Below are 23,822 nucleotides of genomic sequence, written 5' to 3' on the forward strand. Positions count from 1 at the left end.
AGTAACAAAATGGCCACCAATCAGCCATCTGGATCTGATGTCGAAAAAAAAAAAATGTCGTGCAACTGCATACCATCTTGTGTTGTCTTTATGCCAAGAAGAAATAAGATCAGTCCATCCATGTCGGAGATATGGTTACGAACGCACAGAGACCAAATCCATAAGCCCCCGTTTCGGACCAAGTCCAACGGGGGTTCAGAAAATAAAGGCTTTAAGGGTTATAGGACAAATGAAAATTCCGAAAGCTTACCGCTGTTGGAGTGCTTTATTTATAAACCACCCTATCCAACAGGTTACATTAGTTAGTCATGCTTCTTGTTTGTGTCCTTTATGACGTCGCTAAAAATAGCAAGTATCCTGTTGGCTGCTCTTAGAGCACCCTTATTCTGGACATTTCCATCTCTGTCTGTCCAAGAAACTTTGGTCAAGCAGAGGGGCTAAACCACTCAACAGATTCCAATGAAATTAGGTAGGTGGGGCCAATATTTCTGGGAATCGTGTGCTTTCGAATATGGGACCCCGGGCCCAAGCAACGGCATAGCAACGGCCCTTTAAAGTGGTCAAAAAATCGAAAAAAAAAATCAAAAAAAAAAATAGAAAAATCGAAGCTTAGAGTTCTGTGCGCAATCGATCTAGCTCCCTTCATGCAAATTTGCAGCCCAAACAAAAATATTTGTAGGAGGAGATAGGTTTTGGGCGAGTACATGTCGAACATTTCAGAAACAGCTAATTGCGAATATCTCGAAGAGAAAGTCTGATTTTGATGAAACTTGGGTGAAATGTGTACAATGTGGCAAGCATATACACAAAAATGAATGGTTGCTATGCACACCTCCGTTGCTTAGCAACAGCTCAAACACTTTATTGCACATCGTACACTTATTGTGGACTGTACAAAAAAAAATCAATACCTCCAAAACTGGACCTCCGAGGGACCTGTTTTTTGTGCCCAAGGAGAATGTCCCACAGCATCTTATAAAAAAATAAAATCTTTAAGGAATAGATAAATGGAATTACCAGGGTTGTCATTTGTTAGAGTCTCTTTGGAAACATGCCTGAAATTTCACAAGGTGGGTTTCTGGGCACAAACTAAGAGGGCTGTGATAATCATATTTATTGTGCTAAATTGATTGATAGCATGTACATGAATATCGGCTAGTCGCGTCGGCCAGCTTTCCATCTAGAGCGAGCAGCCATGTCACCTACCGGCTTGTTTAGAATTATTTTCAATTGTGTTTGACTGCCAGACAGGCAGACAGTGTAAAAAAAATATATTCATTTCACCACACTGTGCATGCATGATCAGGCCAAATTCAGAGGCAGAGTACTGTTAAATGGCAGATTTCTTTTCCTATTCTGTTCAAAATATAACATTCAGTTGAAATTACGTTGTTCCTCGATCATACATCAAAGTTTGTCGACAGGACAGAAATAAGTGAAGGAATTTCTTAACCACGCTTTTCGCTTCGCTTGCACAGGGTAATATAAATCAGAGGTAATATGTTCTCACTGAATGAAGTAATGAAGGTATCAGAATGTAGTACTCATCCTCATCTTCCAAACTTATTTGCCTCCTCTCACTTTTCCCCAAACCCATATCCCACTTCTCAACTTTAATTGTGCCCATGGTAGTAGCCCCTACTACCAGTGCCCTATTCCCCACCACCTGTCCCTCTGCCCCCTGCCCTCTTCCCCCACCCATACCCAATCCTACCTTTTACATTTTATTTTTTTTCACTGGAATCTGCACAGATGAAAGAATGCTCTAAAAACAACTGTACACGCATAGTACTTCAATAAAGAAATTTCAAAACGTCTTTTCGATGGCAATACTGTTACGAATGTGGAAACAATTCACATTCACACATACAGTTGACCCAAAGTTTAGTTATTTCGTTAAGTATATGTGTAGTTAGAATCCATCCACTATGTCTAATGGGAATTTCATGTGTGCGCTGCGAGTTTCCTTTATAGTTAGTTTTTTTTACATCGATACCCTCCACTCCTTCAGCGCCATTACACACGTGTTTGAGGCCACAGTCATAGGCAGGGGTGAGTTCGCTTCAGCCCCAACTCAGCGAGATGGAATGCTCCTCTCATCCAATCAGGGGTGAGATCACCTCAGGACCAACCCCGCCCAAGTCAGATGGAATGTCCCCCCCCCCCGACCAATCCAGAGGCAAGTTACCTCAGAGCAGATCCCTCCACCGGGGAGGGGGGGAGGAATAAGAATCATGGGTGTGGAGGGATAAGAATAGAGCAAGCGGTGAGGAAGCGTTGGTCTTGTCTTGTCGGTCCTTCAGTGTGTGTGTGTCTCCTGGAGTCGGTCTTTTACGGGGTTCCTTGGTCGTGTTGGTGCTCGTGGTAGTCGATCGTCATTCGTGGCTGGCCGGGTCGTTCGTGGATTCTGGCTGCATTCATTTGGATTCTGGATCGTGGGTTCGAGTACCACCGTGGTGGGTTGTGTTGGAGCGCTCGAGTTAGGGGTCCCCGTTCCCCTCCACGGACCCCGAGCCCAAGTGCGGGTCGAAGAAACCGCATGAGGCAGACTGGTACCCAGCCAGACTCTGACCCTCAGCTCGCCTTCCCTCCCGACCTGAAGGGGTGAATAAAGACCCACGAGGTGTGTGTGTGTGTGTGTGTGTGTGTGTGTGTGTGTGTGTGTGTGTGTGTGTGTGTGTGTGTGTGTGTGTGTGTGTGTGTGTGTGTGTGTGTGTGTGTGTGTGTGTGTGTGTGTGTGTGCCCAGTCTGTTAAGTAGCATTGTTAAGTGCTTTTGCTCACTGTACATTGCCTGCATTTTTATTCGTGATAAAGTCTGCTCTGTCTCCCTTCCTGATTATAGTAAATAAACCCCATGTTAAATGTTCCAGTTCATTGCCTGTCATTTCTTCCATTGGCCTAGCATGGTTCGGGTTTGAGTTATAGTGAGGCCGATTGAGCCATAAATTGTCATTTGGACCGGCACGGCTTTGGTAATTCTCGCTCGATTACGCCGGATCCAAGTCGGTAACAACGACTCGGTTCGGAGGAAGCCGGCCGAGGGTGTGGTTTCCCCAGTAGCTAGACTGCATGGTTATTTAGGTATATTGGAGATCTGGACAATTAACCCTACGCCATGCGGTCAAAATATTGGCACCCACAGTCCACTAAGGGACCCGTGACTTTCGGAGTTATCCGAGGGTTACGACGTTCAATTCCGGGTGTTCGGTGGGAGACGGCCCAGCTGCTCCATCTAGCGGTCGTCCTTGCCACAGAAACCAAGCACCGCAACAATACAAAGTGGCACTCACTATGTGCAGCAGCTCAAGAGACACTAATTTAAGCTGCAAGAGGAAGTACAGAAATTAAAAATTGTAACACGCTCCTTCCAAATTGCACACACGTTTCACACCAACCTGCATTCATAACACGAGTCACGTAAATTCACAATCACTCAACTTTGCAAAAGCATTTTTCCTTACCTTTGAAATGATACCCTCCTTAAAGAGGGCCCCAAATGAACACGCACCCATGTTGCAGCATTGCAGGACACACTTCAGGAGTGAGACAATGTTGCAAAATTGATTCTTGTCAAGCTCCTGCAAGGTGGGTGAAAAGCATTAGTGCATGCTTCTTTTTGATTTCCACCGCATGCACCCCGCTGCCTAGGTTTGGTTCAAAAACACTGGCAGCCGAGTAACTTTCAATAGCTTGTGCACATCCGATGTTTAGCCTAATGACTTTCGATGTCTAGTGCCCATCCGATGTTTAGCCTCATGATTTTCAATGTCAAGTGCACATCTGATGATTAGCCAAGTTACTTTCAATGTCTCGTGCACATCCGATGTTTAGCCTAATGATTTTCAATGTCGAGTGCACATCCGTTGTTTAGCCTAATTATTTTCAATGTCGAGTGCACATCAGATGTTGAGCCTAATGATTATCAATGTCGAGTGCACATCTGATGTTTAGCCAAATGACTTTCAATGTCTCGTGCACATCCGATGTTTAGCCCAATGACTTTCAATGTCTTGTGCACATCCGATGTTTAGCCGAATGACCTTCAATGTCGAGTGCACATCCGATGTTGAACCTTATGATTTGCAATGTCAAGTGCACATCCGTTGCTTAGCCTCATTGTTTTCAATGTCGAGTGCACATCCGTTGTTTAGCCTAATTGTTTTCAATGTCGAGTGCACATCCGATGTTTAGCCTAATTATTTTCAATGTCGAGTGCACATCGGATGTTTAGCCTAATGACTTTCAATGTCGAGTGCACATCCAATGTTGAGCCGAATGAGTTTCAATGTCGAGCCTAATGATTTTCAATGTCGAATGCACATCCGATATTTAGCCTAATGACTTTCAATGTCGAGTGCACATCCGATGTTGAGCCTAATGATTTTCAATGTCTCGTGCACATCCGTTTTTTAGCCTAATTATTTTCAATGTCGAGTGCACATCAGATGTTGAGCCTAATGATTATCAATGTCGAGTGCACATCTGATGTTTAGCCAAATGACTTTCAATGCCAAGTGCACATCCGATTTTTAGCCAAGTTACATTCAATGGCTGGTACACACCTGATGTTTAGCCGAATGGCTGGCATCACATGTTTAGCACATGGCAGCCTCATAGCTTTTCATGACTGGTGTTGCACACCGTTTGATAGCAGCACCCCTAAACTGGCCTCACTTCCTCAAAATCATGGTGATGCCTTATGTCCACATCAGATGCTTAGCCAAACGTAAAAATGCTTTTTTATTATTATTATTATCATTCTTTTTTATTTTTTTTAAGATCAGAGCTCAAGGACAGCAATCATGACATCGTCTTTTCCCCGCTAAACTTTTCACAAGTTTATTATGACTGCAGCAATCTTGTGATTTTCAGTGACAAGGAGTCTTATTTCCAATTCTACAATTCCACCTGATTTTATCACTATATTTTGTACAAAACAGAAGTTGAGGCACAGGAAAGAGCTAAACAACAGAGGGATCAATGTAGAAGAGGATGGACACGTTGTAAAAAGCAGACAAAAATGCATAGATGTATTGGTCATTATTACGGTCATTAGATCGAGAAGTAACAAATATCTTCTTAGACCCATTCATGCAAGCATGGGTAAGCCAATTCATCTCAACAACTACACAAATATACAAAGATATCAACAACGACAGAGCGAGTCAAGTCCCAAGACATAGTTTTAGCTGCTTATACAATATTTGTTAATTCCGTATCATGTATTTATAATGTTGTGACAATGCTCTGTGGGGGTATGTTAAAGCTAGAGTTGCAGAACATCTTATGGCATCTGTTTATGAACTGAAACAACGCATTCAGGAAGCATTTGGAACTACAACAGATGGTATTTTGCGTCTGTTTTCACACCGCACATGGGAAAAAATAAAAAAAAATAAAAAATTATCTTGTGCCATGACAACGGCGGATGTTTTATGGATGCACTCGATGGCTAAGGAGGTATTATATAATTGTTGTCTTACTTTAATATTTTATTATTCGTCCTGTTATTACGCCGGGTTCTTGCTCCACCACGAGCACCAATCAGGTCACCCAAATAACAGAAGTCAACACGTATAGACGTGACAATTACACTTATTCCAACCATTTAGAATTCCAAATTCACTGATCATTTGATTGACAAAAATCAGTTATGAGTTGAACTTCAAGATCCCGAGAGGCTTTCACAATCTCTGCTGCAATACCTGAGGAATCTACAGCCTTTCCAATAGCTTCCTTGACCACCTCAAAATCTATCTTAGGAAATTGACCAGGTAGTGGTTCAGCATCTACTTGGTCATACTTATTCCAGTCAAATTCTTCATTCAAAAGCTTCTTGAAATGTTACAAATATTTCTGATCTCAGAATCTTCAAAAACAACTTCCCCTTTCTTGTCTCTACCACATTTCTCACCAACACCATTTTGGATTTTCCTGGCTCGCATATTTCGCTCACATTCAAAAATGAAATTCTATTCGAGAAAATCGAAAGCTTTCCGTGAATCCGTTCATATTTAGACAGCACCAGCTCCAAAGTGAAAAAAATACCTACAAAAAGGGTGAAATGGCCATCTTTGGACGGTGTCCTTATCAGTGTAACCTGTAGGTTCAGGACTTGTGAGAAAGGGTGTTGGGAGGGTGTGAGTAGTGGGATTTATAAAACGTTGTATGGGTTTGTGAGAAGCATTTCCGAGTGCTTTGCCAATGAAACTTGAAGGATAAACCACAAAACGAATTTTTTCACAATGTTTCTTCTCTGAAAAAAAGCAATTTCCATCAAACGTGACAATCATCCGCATGATTTTACTTCCTTCAGCTACTCTCCATTACTTTCTTTTTTTTTTAACACGATCTAGCTAGGGCACATGAAGGAACTGACACACTTCACACAGACATTTATTTATTTATGAACATCAGACATTCAGCTATGCTTTGGGAGAAGCGTCGCAACTTCCTGGAGCACTACTGGTGTAGACAACAAACTCCGCAACATGAAGTCACTTTTCATTCCACCGTCTGCAGGGTATGCGAGGAGAAATCAATGGGATGCCACCCACAGGGTTGGTCCGTGCTCGATCCTCTAAATGTTGAACATCAAAGGAGGAAGAAGCACGGAACATTTTTAAAGGCTTTGGTAAGACTCGGCCGGGATCAGAATCGATCCACTGACCTCGCAGACTCAACCGACACTTGAACCACAATGAACTCGAATATGGTGGTTCCCCTGTCACCCCATCAGTGGAAATGTCTCGTTGTCCAACCTGCCCTTTCCGACAATCGTTCAAGGTCATGTCTCCACCATTTGATGTCAACCCCAATACCTATTCCCCCACAATTGTCATTTCCAGTCTTGCATTCCTATGTCGACACCCCGTCGTAAATTTCCACAAATCCTTTGTATCAAAATACAAAATCATACATGCACTCCCACCCTTTCCCTTTTCTACAATGACCAGGTCTTAATGGGACAGGTATAAAAATACTCACCTTATGCACGAGCTTGTCAAGATTATTCAAAAGCTGCTTGTCACAAGTGAAATCGACATCTTGAGGATCATACTCCAAACACTTTTCCACATTTTGAAATCCGCAACCCTTCAGCGCATCATCAATTGCTTGACAAAACTGGAAATGAGAAACAGGCAATCTTTTCACGTTTGAATAAATGGATAATTTCACCAATCCAATCATGTTTTTGGACTTAGTCCATGGGCCAGAGCAGATATTGGTACACCTGAGGTGGCAAAACCTTCTGGGTGTCAATTTGTTTGTAGAATCCATAGGAGTACATTAAAGCACGATAACCTTTCCCACTGAACAGCTGAACCAATTTTTATGATACCTCATATTTTTGGCATTTACACGACATGTTTATTTTCACCTTTGGCAACATAATCTCAGATATTCACTTGTTCCTGTTTGAAAATGGCAATAGAAGTGACCCTAATGGCTATTAGATATGAATGTTTGATTTTTAACTTGGTGCCAGAACAGCTGGAGAGAATACACGCAGCAGGCATGTGTTATCTATCTATAATTCCAGCAATCTATGTGGTGTCTGTGTGTCTGTTTCTTGACAACCACTGGTCCGATCTAATTGAAACTTGCCAGGTATATTGCTGGGGACCTGAGTATGTGCCTTTTCAAGGTTTGATATTAATCAGACAAGTGGTTCCCAAGTTATGGCCATTTGTTTACCAAACCAATGACAGGACAAGTTGCTGCGCAGGCGTGGCCAATGGGGAAAGGGCACCATTTAGTTACCAATGACAGGACACGTTGCTGCGTTGGCGTGGCCGATGGGGAAAGAGCGCGTTCCCCATTACGGGTTATAACGTACGGACTTCCGGATAGTGATGATTCGCTGTATTATAATAATTTCTCGATTTCTTATGCACATTTATAAACACAATGCCCCAATCCAGTCGTCATTTACGAAAGCGAAGGAACGGCCTGTGATTTTTGTTTGAAAGTTTTTTTTGTTTTTTTTTGCACGTACGGCCACGCACGCGAGAGTGAAGGAACGGCCTGTGTGGTTGTTGTTTCTGGCACGCGGTTTGAAAGTTTTTTTTTTTGTTTTTTTTTAAGCGAAGGAACGGACTGTATGGTTGTTACTGGCACACGGTTTGAAAGTTTGTTTTTTTTATTTTTTATTTTTGCACATTCAGGCACGCGAGAGCAAAGGAACGGCCTGTGTGGTTGTTGTTTCTGGCATGCGGTTTGAAAGTTTTTTTTTTCCATGCACGGCTACACACGTACGGGCACACGGGAGCGAAGGAACGGCCTATGTGGTTGTTGTTTGAAAGCTTTTTTGTTGTTTTTTTTGCACGTACGGCCACGCACATACGGGCACGCGAGAGCGAAGGAACGGCCTGTGTGGTTCTTGTTTCTGGCACGCGGTTTGAAAGTTTTTATTTTTAAGCGAAGGAACGGCCTGTGTGGTTGTTGTTTCTGGCACGCGGTTTGAAAGTTGTTGTTTTTTTGCACATACGAGCACGCGAGAGCGAAGGAATGGCCTGTGTATTTGTTGTTTCTGGCACACGGTTTGAAAGTTGTTGTTTTTTTTCCACGGATGGCCACGCACGTACGAGCACACGAGAGCGAAGGAACGGCCTATGTGTTTGTTTTATCTGGCACGTGGTTTGAACGCTTTTTGTTGGTTTTTTTTGCATATACGGCCACGCACATACGGGCACGCGAGAGCGAAGGAACGGCCTGTGTGGTTGTTGTTTCTGGCACGCGGTTTGAAAGTTTTTTTTTTTTTCAAGCGAAGGAACGGCCTGTGTAGTTGTTGTTTCTGGCACGCGCTTTGAAAGTTTTTTTTTAAGCGAAGGAACGGCCAGTGTGGTTGTTGTTTCTGGCACGTGGTTTGAAAGTTGTTTTTTTTTTTTTTTTGCACATACGCGCAAAAAAGATACGCGCATTTTGCACATACGCGCATTCCTTCACGAGAGCGAAGGAATGGCCTGTGTAGTTGTTGTTTGTCACGCGGTTTGAAAGTTGTTTTTTTTTTTTCCACATACGGCCACGCACGTACGAGCACACGAGAGCGAAGGAACGGCCTATGTGGTTGTTGTTTCTGGCACGTGGTTTGAAAGCTTCTTTTTTTTGCACGTACGGCACATACTAGTTTTGTATAATTAAGTATAAAGTGGAAGTGGTTAACTATTCACATCAGATTTTTCTGTTGATCAAAGTTGATTCTCACAATAATCTCTCCATTGCCTGAATGTATTTGCAGATTGAAGCACCACAACTGAAAATGGACAGAGGCAGGAGCGAGCAGAACAGCGTCAAAGCAGCCACACATGGTCTGACCAATTCATTGTTCGACCGACGACTCCATCCTGATGTCACCCCAAAACCTCTCCTGAGAGCTGCTGAAATCTTGGATATTGCCAAAAACTTGCCAGATGGGGCGACACCACAAACGACATCACAGAAAGTGTGATATTTCCAATGAAAAAGCTGCATGATGCCTTTATTGCCAAATAAAAGCCGACAGAAGAAGCCACTGCAGAAGGTCCAAAGAAGTTAATCAGGTAAGCCCCACATCATTGCAAGGCATACGAAGCAAAGTGCATCTTCTGTGACAAAACCAACAAGTACTTGAGAAGTCAAAACACAAGGGAGACTCTTACACAGTGCGTCAGGCTGAGAGCAGATGAGAAAATCAGGAAAGCTGCAATTAGGAAAATGGATAGGAGAATGGTCAACATCGTCAGCAGGGAATTGGTAGCTGCTGAAGACCGCTACCACAGGTCTTGCTACCAACTGTACACAAAGGATGCTGATGCCACCACAGCAATCAGTGTGGTACAGAGGGACAGTGATGATGCTGAGATACAGTATGAGGCTGCAAAGAAACAATCCAATGAATTGTTCTCATTTTTCAAAGAACTGTTTGTTCATCCTGATGTGGTACCACTGACTGATCTCACATATATACTGGTGCCAAGTATGAATTCTCTCAGTATCACACAGGTGAAACTCTCCACAAAGAAGTACATCTGTCACAAGCTTGAGGCCGAGTTTGGAGAAGCACTGCATATATTTCCAGATGACAAGGAAAAACTCATTCGGTATCCTGACAGCCTTTCCATGAGTAAGCTTGCCAAAGCGTACCACACACTCCAGGCAGAGTTGCAGATTATGAAGTCACCGAGGACTGATGACAGTATTGACAAGAAGCATTGGAGATGAGAAACAACGTCAAGAATGAGGTTGGCAGTCAGGCATGCACGTTTTCACTGGACTGTGACACGGTCAGAGGCGCTTGCTGGACATGGAAAGCTGAGTGCAGTGAAGTACCTGAAAGAAAGTGAGACCTGCCAGACATTAAAACATCTTGGTGAATAATGGGATGCATCTCCAGAATTATTTGAAAGAATGGAGGAGTTGTTTTGGATGTATGCATCTTCATCCTCCACCCGCGATGTCAATGAGGTCCGATACCATCTCTTTTGTGAAAAACGAGGAGAGCTGGAATCCATTCAGCTTCCACCGTGCAAAGACTTCAGCGTCTTGACTTCAGCGTCTCCACATGCATGTCCTCCATGCAAACTATCAATCTGCAATTTGGAGGCAGTGCCTTGTGAGTCAACCAGCAGTGCCAGATCCCAAGATACATGGCTGGACTACAGATGACGACGGCAGCCTGGCCATAGAATGGATGTGGGGATCCCGAACACCATACGCTGTGTTGCAGCTGATGTCTTGCAAGTGTGCATCATACCCAGCTAATCAACTGAAGTGCACAGACATGTGCAAGCTGCACACACACAACCAGAGAACTGGGGATGAGAAGTCCAGGTGGAATTAGATGGGTCTGATGACGATGCTTTGGAGAATAGACATGACATTCAGAACATAGTGCCTTGTATGCATGGACCTCATCGATAATCCGATGTTTGACATAAAAGTAAACGATGACAGAGAAGATTACAACCAGAAAATCATCACCAAAAACACAAATGGAAAATTGAGATGTTACAATTTTACATTGAAACATTCAACTGCAGATGCTAAAATTTAACATTCATACATTATTCTCATGTGACATGTGTAAAACAAGTTCTGATGATCTACACTTTTATCTAAAGTCTCCCAGAGGGACAGTCTAACATTTATACATACAATAATAGCAAAAACTGAATGAATATCTTGGTAGATTAATGTCGGCATAAGGTAAGATCTGTTCAAATAAAGTTTTGTGACCTTCAGTCTTGTAGCTACATGGTGGACTTGTATTTTAAATATCTCTGAGGTTATTTGTCATCGTTCCTGTAGGTCCAGCTATCAATGGTACAACTTTGGCATTCTTCAACTTCCAGAATCTTCTCACTTCATTCTTGAGGTCTTGGTGTTTGGTCATTTTCTTGATGTCTGATCGTTTAGTCCAAAATCACTGGTATTGACACCTCAATAAGCAATGCCTTCTCTTTTTTTTTTTTGGATCCAAGTACGATATCCAGTCGCAACGCTTTGTTTTTGATGTTCACGCTCGATGGGATCATTAGTTTGTATGTGAGCGGTCGGTACTTCCATGTTTTCAGTGATTACATTTGCTTCATGTTCCCACAACTTTTCTGGAACTGGGACATCAAAGTTTTTGCAGATGTGACAGCAGATTACATTATAAACTCTGTTGTGTCGTTGTGTGTGCAGCTGTTCTGACACGAGTTTGTTTTTGTGTGCATGTGCGTGTAGTCATCAAGCATAACATATCATTCTCTATACTAACCCCACCTCCACCCCTCACCTTTCTCTTTTTTTTTTTCCATACTTACCGACATCTCTGTATCTCTTTTTATCACACACCCCCCCAACCCCTCACATCCCTCCCTCCCACGGTATAGCAACGTTTGGTGAGGCATAGCTCTCCCAGCCCCACCTCCCATCTTTCTCCTCTCTAACCACCCCCTCCAAAATTCCCTCCCCGCCCCTGTCCACCGTCAGCGAAGCAACGGGTTGTATTTGTTCGTAACCAATAACTGTGACTAAGCTGGCACGCTGGGATGGTAATCATAATGAAACGATTATCTCTCGGTATAGACCATTTCAAAACACTCAACTAGAATTTGCCACCTTGGGTGATACTAATAAGTGAAAAATCTCATCTGGGCACACGCACAAATTAGCAAAATCACAATACAGTACAATATCACATGGGCATTGCATGGCAGATTCCAATCATCAAACACTACCGTTAATGCAGGGATTGGTCTTTCTTCCTCCATTTTCAAATTCAATGTTCACTGCAAAGCAAGCACAGACAAGTACACCAAAGCCTTCAATATAGGTTGAATGGATGATGGAGAGAGGGTATCAGGAGAGTAATAACAAAACAATTATGCAATGACAGCAATGACAACAACCATTTTCACCTTGTGGGATTGGGCCAGAGAATGATTTGGTCCAAAACCATCATGAATCGGCTGGTCAGGCCTGACGTTCGACTGGACATATTTGAGAAAGGGATTTGCAATTAATTCAGAATCCCGGGGAGATCTCACCCACTCATCAGGAAAGCAGCACTGATTGGAGGTGGGTGAGGAGAGAATGTTGGGGGTGGGGAGGTTGAGGAGGAGGCGGGACTCCGAAAAGTCGTGTTGGGGGTGGAGGAGGGGGAGGAGGAGGCGGGACTCCGAAAAGTCGTGTTGGGGATGGAGGAGGGGGAGGAGGAGGCGGGACTCCGAAAAGTCGTGTTGGGGATGGAGGAGGAGGCGGGACTCCGAAAAGTCGTGTTGGGGGTGGAGGAGGGGGAGGAGGAGGCGGGACTCCGAAAAGTCGTGTTGGGGGTGGAGGAGGGGGAGGAGGAGGCGGGACTCCGAAAAGAGGTGTTGGGGATGGAGGGGGGGGAGGAGGGGGGGGGACTCCGAAAAGTCGTGTTGGGGATGGAGGAGGAGGCGGGCCTCCGAAAAGTCGTGTTGGGGGTGGAGGAGGAGGTGGGACTCCGAAAAGTCATGTTGGGGGCGGAGGAGAGGGAGGAGGAGGCGGGACTCCTAAAAGTCGTGTTGGGGGTGGGGGAGGAGGAGGAGGACCCGGGACTTCCGAAAAGTCGTGTTGGGGGAGGGGGAGGAGGAGGAGGAGGAGGCGGGACTCCGAAAGGTCATATTGGTGGTGGGGGAGGGGAGGGGTATGGGGAGAGGAGACGGGACTCCAAAAGGTTGTATTGGGATGGGGGATGGGAAGGGGGAGGGGAGAAGAGTAGGCGGGACTCCAAAAGGTCATGTTGGGGGTGGGGGAGGGAGGGGGAAGGGAAGAGGAAGCAGGACCCGAAAGGTCGTGTTGGGGTGGTGGAGGGGAGGGGAGTGGAATGAGGAGGTGAGACTCCAAAAGGTCGTGCTGGGGGTGTGGGATGAGAAGGGGGAGGGGGAGGGGAAGGGCAAGAGGAGGTGGGACTCCAAAAGGCCATGTTGGAGGTAGGGGAGGGAAGAAGCAGGACTCCGAAAGGTCGTGTTGGGGTGGTGGAGGGGGAGGAGTGGAATGAGGAGGTGGGACTCCAAAAGGCCATGTTGGAGGTAGGGGAGGGGAAGAGGAGGCAGGACTCCGAAAGGTCGTGTTGGGGTGGGGGAGGGGAAGAGGAGGCGAGACTCCGAAAGGTCGTGTTGGGGTGGGGGAGGGGAAGAGGAGGCGAGACTCCGAAAGGTCGTGTTGGGGTGGGGGAGGGGAAGAGGAGGCGAGACTCCGAAAGGTCGTGTTGGGGGAGGGGAGTGAGGAGAAGAGGAGGCGGGACTCCGAAAGGTCACTTTGGGGGTGGGGGAGAGGGAGGGGAAGAGGAGGGAGGACTCCGAAAAGTCGTGTTTGGGGCGGGGAGGGGAAGAGAAGGCGGGACTCCGAAAGGTCATGTTGGGGTTGGAGGTGGGGGAAGAGGAGGAGAGACTCCAAAAGGTCGAGTTGGGGGTCGGGGAGGGGAAGAGGAGGCGGGACTCCGAAAGGTCGTGTTGGGGTGGGGGGTGGAGGGGGAGAGGAATGAGGAGGTGGGACTCCAAAAGGTCGTGCTGGGGGTGGGGGAGGGGGAGGGAGGGAAGAGGAGGCGGTACTCCGAAAGGTTGTGTAGGTGGTCGGGGAGGGAAGAAGAGGCGGGACTCCGAAAGGTTGTGTAGATGGTCGGGGAGGGAAGAAGAGGCGGGACTCCGAAAAGTCGAGTAGGGTTTGGAGGTGGGGGGGGGAGGGGGCCTTGCTCCGAACGGTGGGTGCCGGGGGAGGAGGCCTTGCTCCGAACGGCCGGTGCCGGGGGAGGGGGCCTTGCTCCGAACGGTCGGTGCCGGGGGAGGGCCTTGCTCCGAACGGTCGGTGCCGGGGGAGGGGGCCTTGCTCCGAACGGTCGGTGCCGGGGGAGGGGGCCTTGCTCCGAACGGTCGGTGCCGGGGGAGGGGGCCTTGCTCCGAACGGTCGGTGCCGGGGGAGGGGGCCTTGCTCCCAAAGGTCGGTGCCGGGGGAGGGGGCCTTGCTCCCAAAGGCCGGTGCCGGGGGAGGGGGGCTTGCTCCCAAAGATCGGTGCCGGGGGAGGGGGCCTTGCTGCCAAAGGTCGGTGCCGGGGGAGGGGGCCTTGCCCCCAAAGGTCGGTGCCGGGGGAGGGGGCCTTGCGCCCACAGGCCGGCGCCGGGGGAGGGGGCCTGGCCCCCAAAGGGCGGTGGCGGGGGGGGGGGCCTTGCTCCCAAAGGTCGGTGCCGGGGGAGGGGGCCTTGCTCCCAAAGGTCGGTGCCGGGGAGGGGCATTGCTCCCAAAGGTCGGTGCCGGGGAGGGGGCCTTGCTCCCAAAGGTCGGTGCCGGGGGAGGGGCCTTGCTCCCAAAGGTCGGTGCCGGGGGAGGGGCCTTGCTCCCAAAGGTCGGTGCCGGGGAGGGGCCTTGCTCCCAAAGGTCGGTGCCGGGGGAGGGGGCCTTGCTCCCAAAGGTCGGTGCCGGGGGAGGGGCCTTGCTCCCAAAGGCCGGTGCCGGGGGAGGGGGCCTTGCTCCCAAAGGCTGGTGCCGGGGAGGGGCCTTGCTCCCAAAGGTCGGTGCCGGGGGAGGGGCCTTGCTCCGAAAGGTCGGTGCCGGGGGAGGGTGCCTTGCTCCGAAAGGTCGGTGCCGCGGGAGGGGGCCTTGCTCCGAACGGTCGGTGCCGGGAGAGGGGCCTTGCTCCGAACGGTCGGTGCCGGGGGAGGGGGCCTTGCTCCCAAAGGTCGGTGCCGGGGAGGGGGCCTTGCTCCCAAAGGCCGGTGCCGGGGGAGGGGGCCTTGCTCCCAAAGGTCGGTGCCGGGGAGGGGCCTTGCTCCCAAAGGTCGGTGCCGGGGGAGGGGGCCTTGCTCCCAAAGGTCGGTGCCGGGGGAGGGGGCCTTGCTCCCAAAGGTCGGTGCCGGGGAGGGGGCCTTGCTCCCAAAGGTCGGTGCCGGGGGAGGGGGCCTTGCTCCCAAAGGTCGGGGCCGGGGGAGGGGGCCTTGCTCCCAAAGGTCGGTGCCGGGGGAGGGGCCTTGTTCCCAAAGGTCGGTGCCGGGGGAGGGGGCCTTGCTCCCAAAGGTCGGTGCCGGGGGAGGGGGCCTTGCTCCCAAAGGTCGGTGCCGGGGGAGGGGGCCTTGCTCCCAAAGGTCGGTGCCGGGGGAGGGGGCCTTGCTCCCAAAGGCCGGTGCCGGGGGAGGGGGCCTTGCTCCCAAAGGTCGGTGCCGGGGGAGGGGGCCTTGCTCCCAAAGGTCGGTGCCGGGGGAGGGGGCCTTGCTCCCAAAGGTCGGTGCCGGGAGAGGAGGCCTTGCTCCGAAAGGTCGGTGCCGGGGGAGGGGCCCTCAAAAGTGTGGAAGGCGGGGCGAGGGGGATTTCGAAAAGTTGTTGCTGAGGCGGGAGGAGCGGGGTTGGAAATGGCATTAATTGCGACGTGAAGGGAGGGATGAGGTCGGTGTGCGGATGGTGGTGAGTGCAATGGTTGGATAACATCATTTTCACTCACCTGTGTCACCCATCCCCTCCACCTTGAAACACTGCGCAAACGTTCATCCTCACCACTCTCATTCCCTCCCCCTCCTCTGCTTCTCTCAATTCCACAACCCAAATCCGATTATCAATTTATTTTATACATCCATAATAAAATGATTTTCTTTTAAAGGCAAAATATTCCATTTAGTATCACATCAAAATACAATTATTCTTACAAATCATAACAAAGTACAATTATTCTTTCTTAATTTTAACATTATACAATGATGGTCGTAGCTTGATTTAAAACACCACTCAGAGAAAACACTAAAATAAATATAACTATTATTGTTCATCAAGTGATCGTGAAAACACTGTGGTAAAAACATGAAGAGGTAAATTACTAAATGGAGTAAAAAGAAAACGATAACTTCAAACCAACATCGTGTGCCGGCCGCGCGCGCCCAGCCAATCAGTCTGTGTGAATCATTCCTGAATGACTGACGATTCGTCAGTCTTTTAAACCCTTAATCATTCCTCGGGAAACACAGTGAATCATTCCTCAGGAAACACAGTGAATCATTCCTCAAGGACTGACGATTCGTCAGTCTTTTAAACCCTTAATCATTCCTCGGGAAGCAAAGTGAATCATTCCTCAGGAAACACAGTGAATCATTCCTCAGGAAACACAGTGAATCATTCCTCGGGAAGCACAGTGAATCATTCCTCGGGAAGCACAGTGAATCATTCCTCGGGAAACACAGTGAATCATTCCTCAGGAAACACAGTGAATCATTCCTCAGGAAACACAGTGAATCATTCCTCAGGAAACACAGTGAATCATTCCTCGGGAAGCACAGTGAATCATTCCTCGGGAAGCAAAGTGAATCATTCCTGAATGACTGACGATTCGTCAGTCTTTTAAACCCTTAATCATTCCTCAGGAAACACAGTGAATCATTCCTCAGGAAGCACAGTGAATCATTCCTCGGGAAGCACAGTGAATCATTCCTCGGGAAGCAAAGTGAATCATTCCTCGGGAAGCAAAGTGAATCATTCCTCGGGAAGCACAGTGAATCATTCCTCGGGAAATACAGTGAATCTTTCCTCAGGAAACAAAGTGAATCATTCCTCGGGACACAGTGAATCATTCCTCGGGAAGCAAAGTGAATCATTCCTCGGGAAGCAAAGTGAATCATTCCTCGGGAAGCAAAGTGAATCATTCCTCGGGAAGCACAGTGAATCTTTCCTCAGGAAACAAAGTGAATCATTCCTCGGGACACAGTGAATCATTCCTCGGGAAGCAAAGTGAATCATTCCTCAGGAAACAGTGAATCATTCCTCAAGAAACACAGTGAATCATTCCTCAGGAATCACAGCCATCTGTCAATAAACCAGGTCAGTGAACATAATCATAAACCTATTTAAAATGAATCCGAAAGGCTCGGCAAAAGAAATAACCCAAATATCCTTCTTTACGACACAAGCACGTCATTTGTAGAACGAAGCACATTGAACTGATGAGGGATGGTTTATCGATTTTGATTTTTCCATTTTAAAATCTATATTTAAGATTTCAGTGTCTTTTTCCCCTGACTTAGCCAAGGTTAAAGATCAAATCAGATCGTTGAACATTTCTGCAACAAATCGCGATAACTACCAGCCGAAAGACCAGCGCACTAAAAAGAGAGTAAAAGCCGCTATACATACACCGCACAATTTATCACTGTCATATCAAACATTATGTCTTGTTCAAAATCAACTTCTTTCACTTCGATTTTTAAAACGTTTCTGGAACACGAAACCTGGGTATGTTCCTATAGCAAGCAGCTTCCTTACCGCTTTACAAGCGGCTTGCTTGATTCAAAGCGCTCAAGCAAGCACTCATCAGAACGGAGTGCTCAAAACCGCTTAGCAACATGGCGGTCTCCATGGAAACAAGCTTTCCCGTAGTACTTGAACAAATGGTGTCCTGGCTGTCGTTTTCCTTTTACTCGATCCTCTTTTGACAACTTCCCCAAACAAATGTGTTGTGATAATGAAGTGCCGTACTGTGATTGGCGGCAACGGAGATTGGGCGGATGTGGCAGCACTGTGTATGGGGGTCGGTGGCTGGTGATGACTCGGTGGCTGGTGATGACTCGTATGCCGCGTGCTCCGTGGAGGGTCGTGCTGGAACAGTAATGGTATGTAGTATACTGTATTAGGAATGTAATTGGGATTAGAGTATGGAGTTTGCCTTCAGTATTATGTGTACAAGTTATTGTATTTTGTTATTCTTACCCTATGTATATTTATGTTGTTGTAGATATGCGTATGGGTTTTGTGAGAATAAAGCCGATCGAAAAGGTCTATTGTTGATTACTACAACAATAATTTATTCTCACAAAACCTACCTGGTTGGATTGGACCAGAAGAGCGCCGAGGCCTACACTGGAATGGAGCGTTTGCTGAGACCAGAGAGGCTGGATTCGGATCCCAGTTCACCCACAGCGGCACAAGAATGGAAACACTGGTTGAAGACGTTCGAAAACTTCCTGGGAGCTCTACCACAGGATAATCTGGATAAGATGAGTCTGCTTACAAATTTTGTCTCACCAAGACTATACGAAACTATATCAGAGTGTACCATTTATGATGAGGCTATCCGTACTTTACAGTCACAGTACGTAAAGCCCACTAATGAAGTGTTTGCACGCCATCGTCTTGCAACTCGCCGCCAGCAGGTCGGAGAGTCCTTAGATGAATACCTTCTGACTCTAAAAACGTTAAGTAAAGAGTGTAACTTTGGGGCTGTAACAGCAACTCAACATTGCGAAGAATCCATCAGGGATGCCTTCATTAGCGGCCTGCAGTCACCACTGATCAGACAACGTTTACTAGAGAATAAGACTTTAGATTTAGCTACCATGTTTGATCAGGTGAGATCTCTAGATTCAGCCCAAAGAAATTCAGAATCTTATTGTGTTATTCAACCCTCCCGTTCATTGGGTGCTGCCTCATCCAATCAGAATACCGGTGAAGTGGAACCCACAACTGTAATGGCTGCTACGGGTGTTAAATGTTTCTTTTGTGGTTTTTTTTTAAAACACCCACGTGTAAAATGTCCGGCACGAGAGGCTGTGTGTCATAAGTGCCAGAAAAAGGGTCATTTTGCTAAGGTGTGCCGTAGTACTTCATCAGTAGCTACTGGTGCTTGTGCAACTTCCTCTGATCAGGCAACGTTAGCGGCTGTGTCTTCTGCCGCTGCCCCAGGGGTGTTATCAAAGGCGGTTGTGAGGGTCACGCTCAATGGAGTGGAATTGGATGCCCTTATTGATAGTGGTAGTTCAGAAAGTTTTATCCATCCCGACCTCGTTAAGTGCCATTCCTTAAGTGTACATCACACCCAAGGCAATGTTTCCATGGCATCCACTTCCTTCACCGCTCAGACATCAGGGTTCTGTCGAGTCAATATCAAAGTAAACGGTCGGTGCTACCAAGATGTGCGTCTGTCCATACTCCCTCAGCTGTGTTCAGATATAGTTTTGGGCCAGGATTTTCAGGGACTGCATGATAGTGTTACACTGACATATGGAGGTAGTTTGCCTCCTCTTGTTATCTGTGGACTCAGTACACTGTGTGTTGACCCTCCAGAACTGTTTGCCAACTTGACAGCTGATTGTTATCCTGTTGCTGCTCGATCACGCCGGTACTCTCCCGATGATCGTAAATTCATTGAAAAGGAAATTCAAAGGATGTTGAAGGAAGGTATTATAGAGCCCAGTAACTCCTCTTGGTGTGCACAGGTTGTTGTCGTTAAGAACGAAACTCACAAGAAACGCTTAGCTGTGGACTATTCAGAAACTATCAACAAATTTACACTTCTTGACGGGTATCCTCTGCCTCGTATAGATGACACTGTTAACAAGATTGCTCAATACCGTGTTTTTAGTACGATTGACCTCCGTAGTGCGTATCATCAAATCCCCATCAGAAATGAAGATAAGCCATACACCGCGTTTGAGGCCTGTGGACGCCTTTATCAGTTTGCTCGGGTTCCCTTTGGCGTCACCAACGGAGTGGCTTGCTTCCAACGTATCGTGGATTCATTCATCCAAGAAGAAGAACTGGTTGGAACATTTGCTTACTTAGACAACATTACTATTTGCGGCATGACTCGGGAAGAGCATGATGCTAATCTCACGAAATTTCTTGAGGCTGCTAAGAGAAAGAATATAACTTACAATGAAGACAAATGCATCTTTTCAACTAACAGGCTCAGTATTCTCGGATATGTGGTGGAAGGAGGGGAAATGCGCCCGGATCCTGAACGACTCCGACCCTTGCAGGACTTGCCTGTGCCTCGGGACATGAAATCGCTCCGACGCATCCTTGGCTTCTTTGCCTATTATTCACAGTGGATATATGACTACTCAAGCAAGATCCGCCCACTGTGTGCCACTACTACATTTCCCATGACAAGGGAAGCAGAAGCGGCTTTCCATCAACTTAAGCAAGACATTGAAGGTTCAGTGGTGAGGGCGATTGACGAATCCGTACCCTTCGAAGTTGAGACCGATGCTTCGGATGTAGCAATTGCTGCAGTCCTCACCCAGGCAGGACGTCCGGTAGCCTTCTTTTCCCGAACCCTTCAGGGACCCGAATGTCGTCATGCTTCTATTGAGAAGGAGGCCCAGGCTATTATTGAAACAGTTCGCCACTGGAGACAGTATTTGACAGGCAGACATTTTAATATAAAGACAGATCAACGATCAGTGAGCTATATGTTTGATAAGCAGCATAAAAATAAGATAAAGAATGATAAGTTCATGCGTTGGAGGATGGAATTATCTTGCTATGATTTTGACATTGTGCATCGTCCTGGTCGAGAAAACATTCCCTCTGATACATTCTCCAGGTCTTATTGTGGGATGGCATGTCATGATCGACATTCACTATTTAACCTCCATGAAGCCTTGTGCCACCCAGGGGTTACCCGCTTATACCATTTTGTGAAATCTAAGAATATGCCATACTCTGTGGAAGATGTCCGGCAGGTTGTTGGATCTTGTAGAATATGCGCAGAATGCAAGCCCAAGTTTCACCAACCAGATAAGACTCGACTCATAAAAGCTACTCAGCCATTTGAGCGTCTCAATATAGATTTCAAGGGGCCTCTTCCGAGTACAGATAAGAATCAGTATTTTCTTAACATTGTGGACGAATATTCACGGTTTCCTTTTGTATTTCCTTGTGCCGACATGACCACTTCCACGGTTATCAAGTGCCTCTGTCAGCTGTTCGCTATTTTCGGAATGCCGGCTTACATTCATTCGGACCGGGGACCCTCCTTCATGAGCAAGGAATTACAAGACTTCCTTGCCAGTAGGGGGATCGCTGGTAGCAGAACTACTAGCTATAATCCTCAAGGGCTCGGTGCTCTTCTGGTCCAATCCAACCAGGTAGGTTTTGTGAGAATAAATTATTGTTGTAGTAATCAACAATAGACCTTTTCGATCGGCTTTATTCTCACAAAACCCATACGCATATCTACAACAACATAAATATACATAGGGTAAGAATAACAAAATACAATAACTTGTACACATAATACTGAAGGCAAATACCACATACGCATCACATAATAACGAAGTTAAACTCCATACTCTAACACCAATTACATTCCTCAGAGTACATTATTCCTAATATAGTATATAACATACCATTACTGTTCCAGCATGACTTTCCACGGAGTACGTGGTATACGTGTCAACACCAACCATTGACCTTCATATACAGTGCTGCCACATCCGCCCAATTACCGTTGCCGCCAATTACAGTACGGCACTTTATTATCACAACATTTCTTTATCCATAATCAGGGGTATGCCTCTGAACATTCTGTTGGTTGTGGCATCGTTTTGAATGCGAGTCCGGCGGCCATTTTGCTGGTGGAACGAAACACCTCTCCGAATCGCTTGTTCCACTTGCCGACCGGTAGGCAAGTGGCTTGCAAAGCAGGTGATACAGAACGACTGGCTTGGAAAGCGAAAGCAAGCTGCTTGCTGACGGAACGCACCCTGCACGTGCTTTAAACATGCAGGGCCGAATTTATGAAAGGCGTTAAAGAGTTAGACAAGTGTAGAATCGCTAATAGTGTTAAGCAGATGGACAAAAACATGTTAAAAGTACACTGTTGAGGGCTGTGTCCAATTATTTTCTTATTTATTTTCTCTACTCTACTACAGTAGACTGTAGCTACTTCATCAGAAGCTCAATTAAAGCCAACAAGAAAGTTTGTTCTTGAGCTCGATAATGTGTGCTATCGCTAGAGCTAGCTACAGCTAGCCAATGTCACTGTACACATTACATATGTACGTACTTGTATATGTCGCAAAAATTGCATTTGCGGAGCGCGTGGTGCGGCTTGAGAAAGCGTATTTACAGATGAGATTGATTTCATTTGTGTGAGCATTAGAGTGACCACAAAAATAATTATTGGTCTGGGTTCCAGACTCCCATGACAAATATAAAAGAATAAAAAATTTCATAAATTTGACATTAAGGAGAGGAGAAAAAACAACCCACCAACATACGGCCTTCAAAATGAAAGAATCAGACATCCCTCATCCTTCTGACAGACAGTCAGCAGCCTCTTCCTTCCTCTCAGACCTTCACAAAATCACAGACTATTCAGGTGCTTGGAATATGTCTTTCAATCCTGAGAAATCTCTCTCTCTCTCTCTCTCTCTCTCTCTCTCTCTCTCTCTCTCTCTCTCTCTCTCTCTCTCTCTCTCTCTCTCTCTCTCTCTCTCTCTCTCTCTCTCTGTCTCTGTCTCTGTCTCTGTCTCTGTCTCTGTCTGTCTGTCTGTCTGTCTGTCTCTCTCTCTCTAATCCTCCCATAGAAACCCTCTCGAAGAGGTTCAGTCACTCAAACTCTTGGGTCTCATTCTCAGCCATGAAGTCTCTTGAGAAAGCCACATTTCAAAGTTCGCCTCCAAAACCAGACGCCGACTGGACATCCTCCATCGTGCAAAGTCATTCAGCACACCTGAACACGACAAGGCTTATCCACCGACAAGGCTTTCATCCGCAGCTTGGTGGAGTACTTCTCTCCCCTCTTGGCTGACTCCCCTGCCTCACATCATGCTCAGCTTGACGCCGTAGATGCCAAGGCTTTCAAAATTATTGGATTCTCACGATGAAGCTGAGTCTCTGGACCTATCACTTCGCCATCGCCAACAGGTCTGTGGTTTCTGGTCTTGCACCCTCTGCCATGTTCGGTGCTTTGTCCCTCCCCAGGTACAACCACGCACGTGGTCCACCAGCAACCCCCTCCGAGTGAAGCTGTCTTAATCCAGAACCACTGCTCACCACCTCCACTCATTTATTCCTCTTTTTTCATGCCTGTGTAACCACATTCCTCACTCTCTTCAATTCTTCCCTCCAGGTCTTCAAGACAGCTTTTCACTACCATCTCAAGTCATCCCCCATCCTAAACCATGATCTTTTCTACATCCGTTAAACCACCCCCACCCTCCCAAAATTTTGCTTATGTATCCATCTTGTCCACCCCTTCCGTTCTCCCTTACCCCTCATCGTTACATGCATCCCTTGTTTGTCTGTCTCCGTCTACTTTCTCTCTCCGCCTTGCTGTTGGCGTTTCCACTTTCTCCTGCTGTTGCCTTTGTTATGTTGTGTCCTGATCTGTTCTGTGTCTGAGCTCATCCACGAGCCTTGACAATGTATATTTAAAAAAAAAATTAGATCTGGAGAGAAAATCATAAATATCAAAAAAGGAAGCGGCCGTCAAAAAGGAAGTGAGCAGGGACGAGAAACGAATAATTTATTTTACGTGGCCTTAAATAACAATAAACTTTTACATGTCGGCAAGGCCATCAGGCCTTGAAGCAAGCATTGCACTGCTTATAATTAGTAGTTTACATGGGGT

At 46.8% G+C, this 23,822-nt stretch overlaps 1 protein-coding gene across 6 annotated transcripts in view; it reads right to left on the bottom strand.

The window, feature by feature from the left end:
* The window catches only part of LOC147020089 (uncharacterized), a 190,478-nt gene extending 174,010 nt beyond the window's left edge, over nucleotides 1-16,468 (bottom strand). For 2 of the 6 annotated variants that reach the window (XM_085895125.1, XM_085895126.1), the window contains exons 1-4: nucleotides 16,332-16,468; nucleotides 12,208-12,258; nucleotides 6,989-7,126; nucleotides 3,463-3,579 (exon numbers count right to left, since the gene is read on the bottom strand). In XM_085895125.1, the coding sequence (XP_085751251.1) occupies nucleotides 3,463-3,579; nucleotides 6,989-7,126; nucleotides 12,208-12,240 (288 nt within the window). In that variant the 5' untranslated portion in view covers nucleotides 12,241-12,258; nucleotides 16,332-16,468. Of the gene's footprint in view, nucleotides 1-3,462; nucleotides 3,580-6,988; nucleotides 7,127-12,207; nucleotides 12,259-12,387; nucleotides 12,607-15,923; nucleotides 16,017-16,331 lie in introns of those variants that run through there. The other 4 variants (XM_085895122.1, XM_085895127.1, XM_085895123.1 and 1 more) reach the window with 4 other exon arrangements.
* Between the last annotated feature and the right edge of the window lie 7,354 nt (nucleotides 16,469-23,822).

The sequence above is a fragment of the Eptatretus burgeri genome, chromosome 9 (assembly GCF_056783735.1).
Source record: "Eptatretus burgeri isolate ZD-2024b chromosome 9, Ebu_testis_v1, whole genome shotgun sequence".
Classification (NCBI taxonomy): Eukaryota; Metazoa; Chordata; class Myxini; order Myxiniformes; family Myxinidae; genus Eptatretus; species Eptatretus burgeri.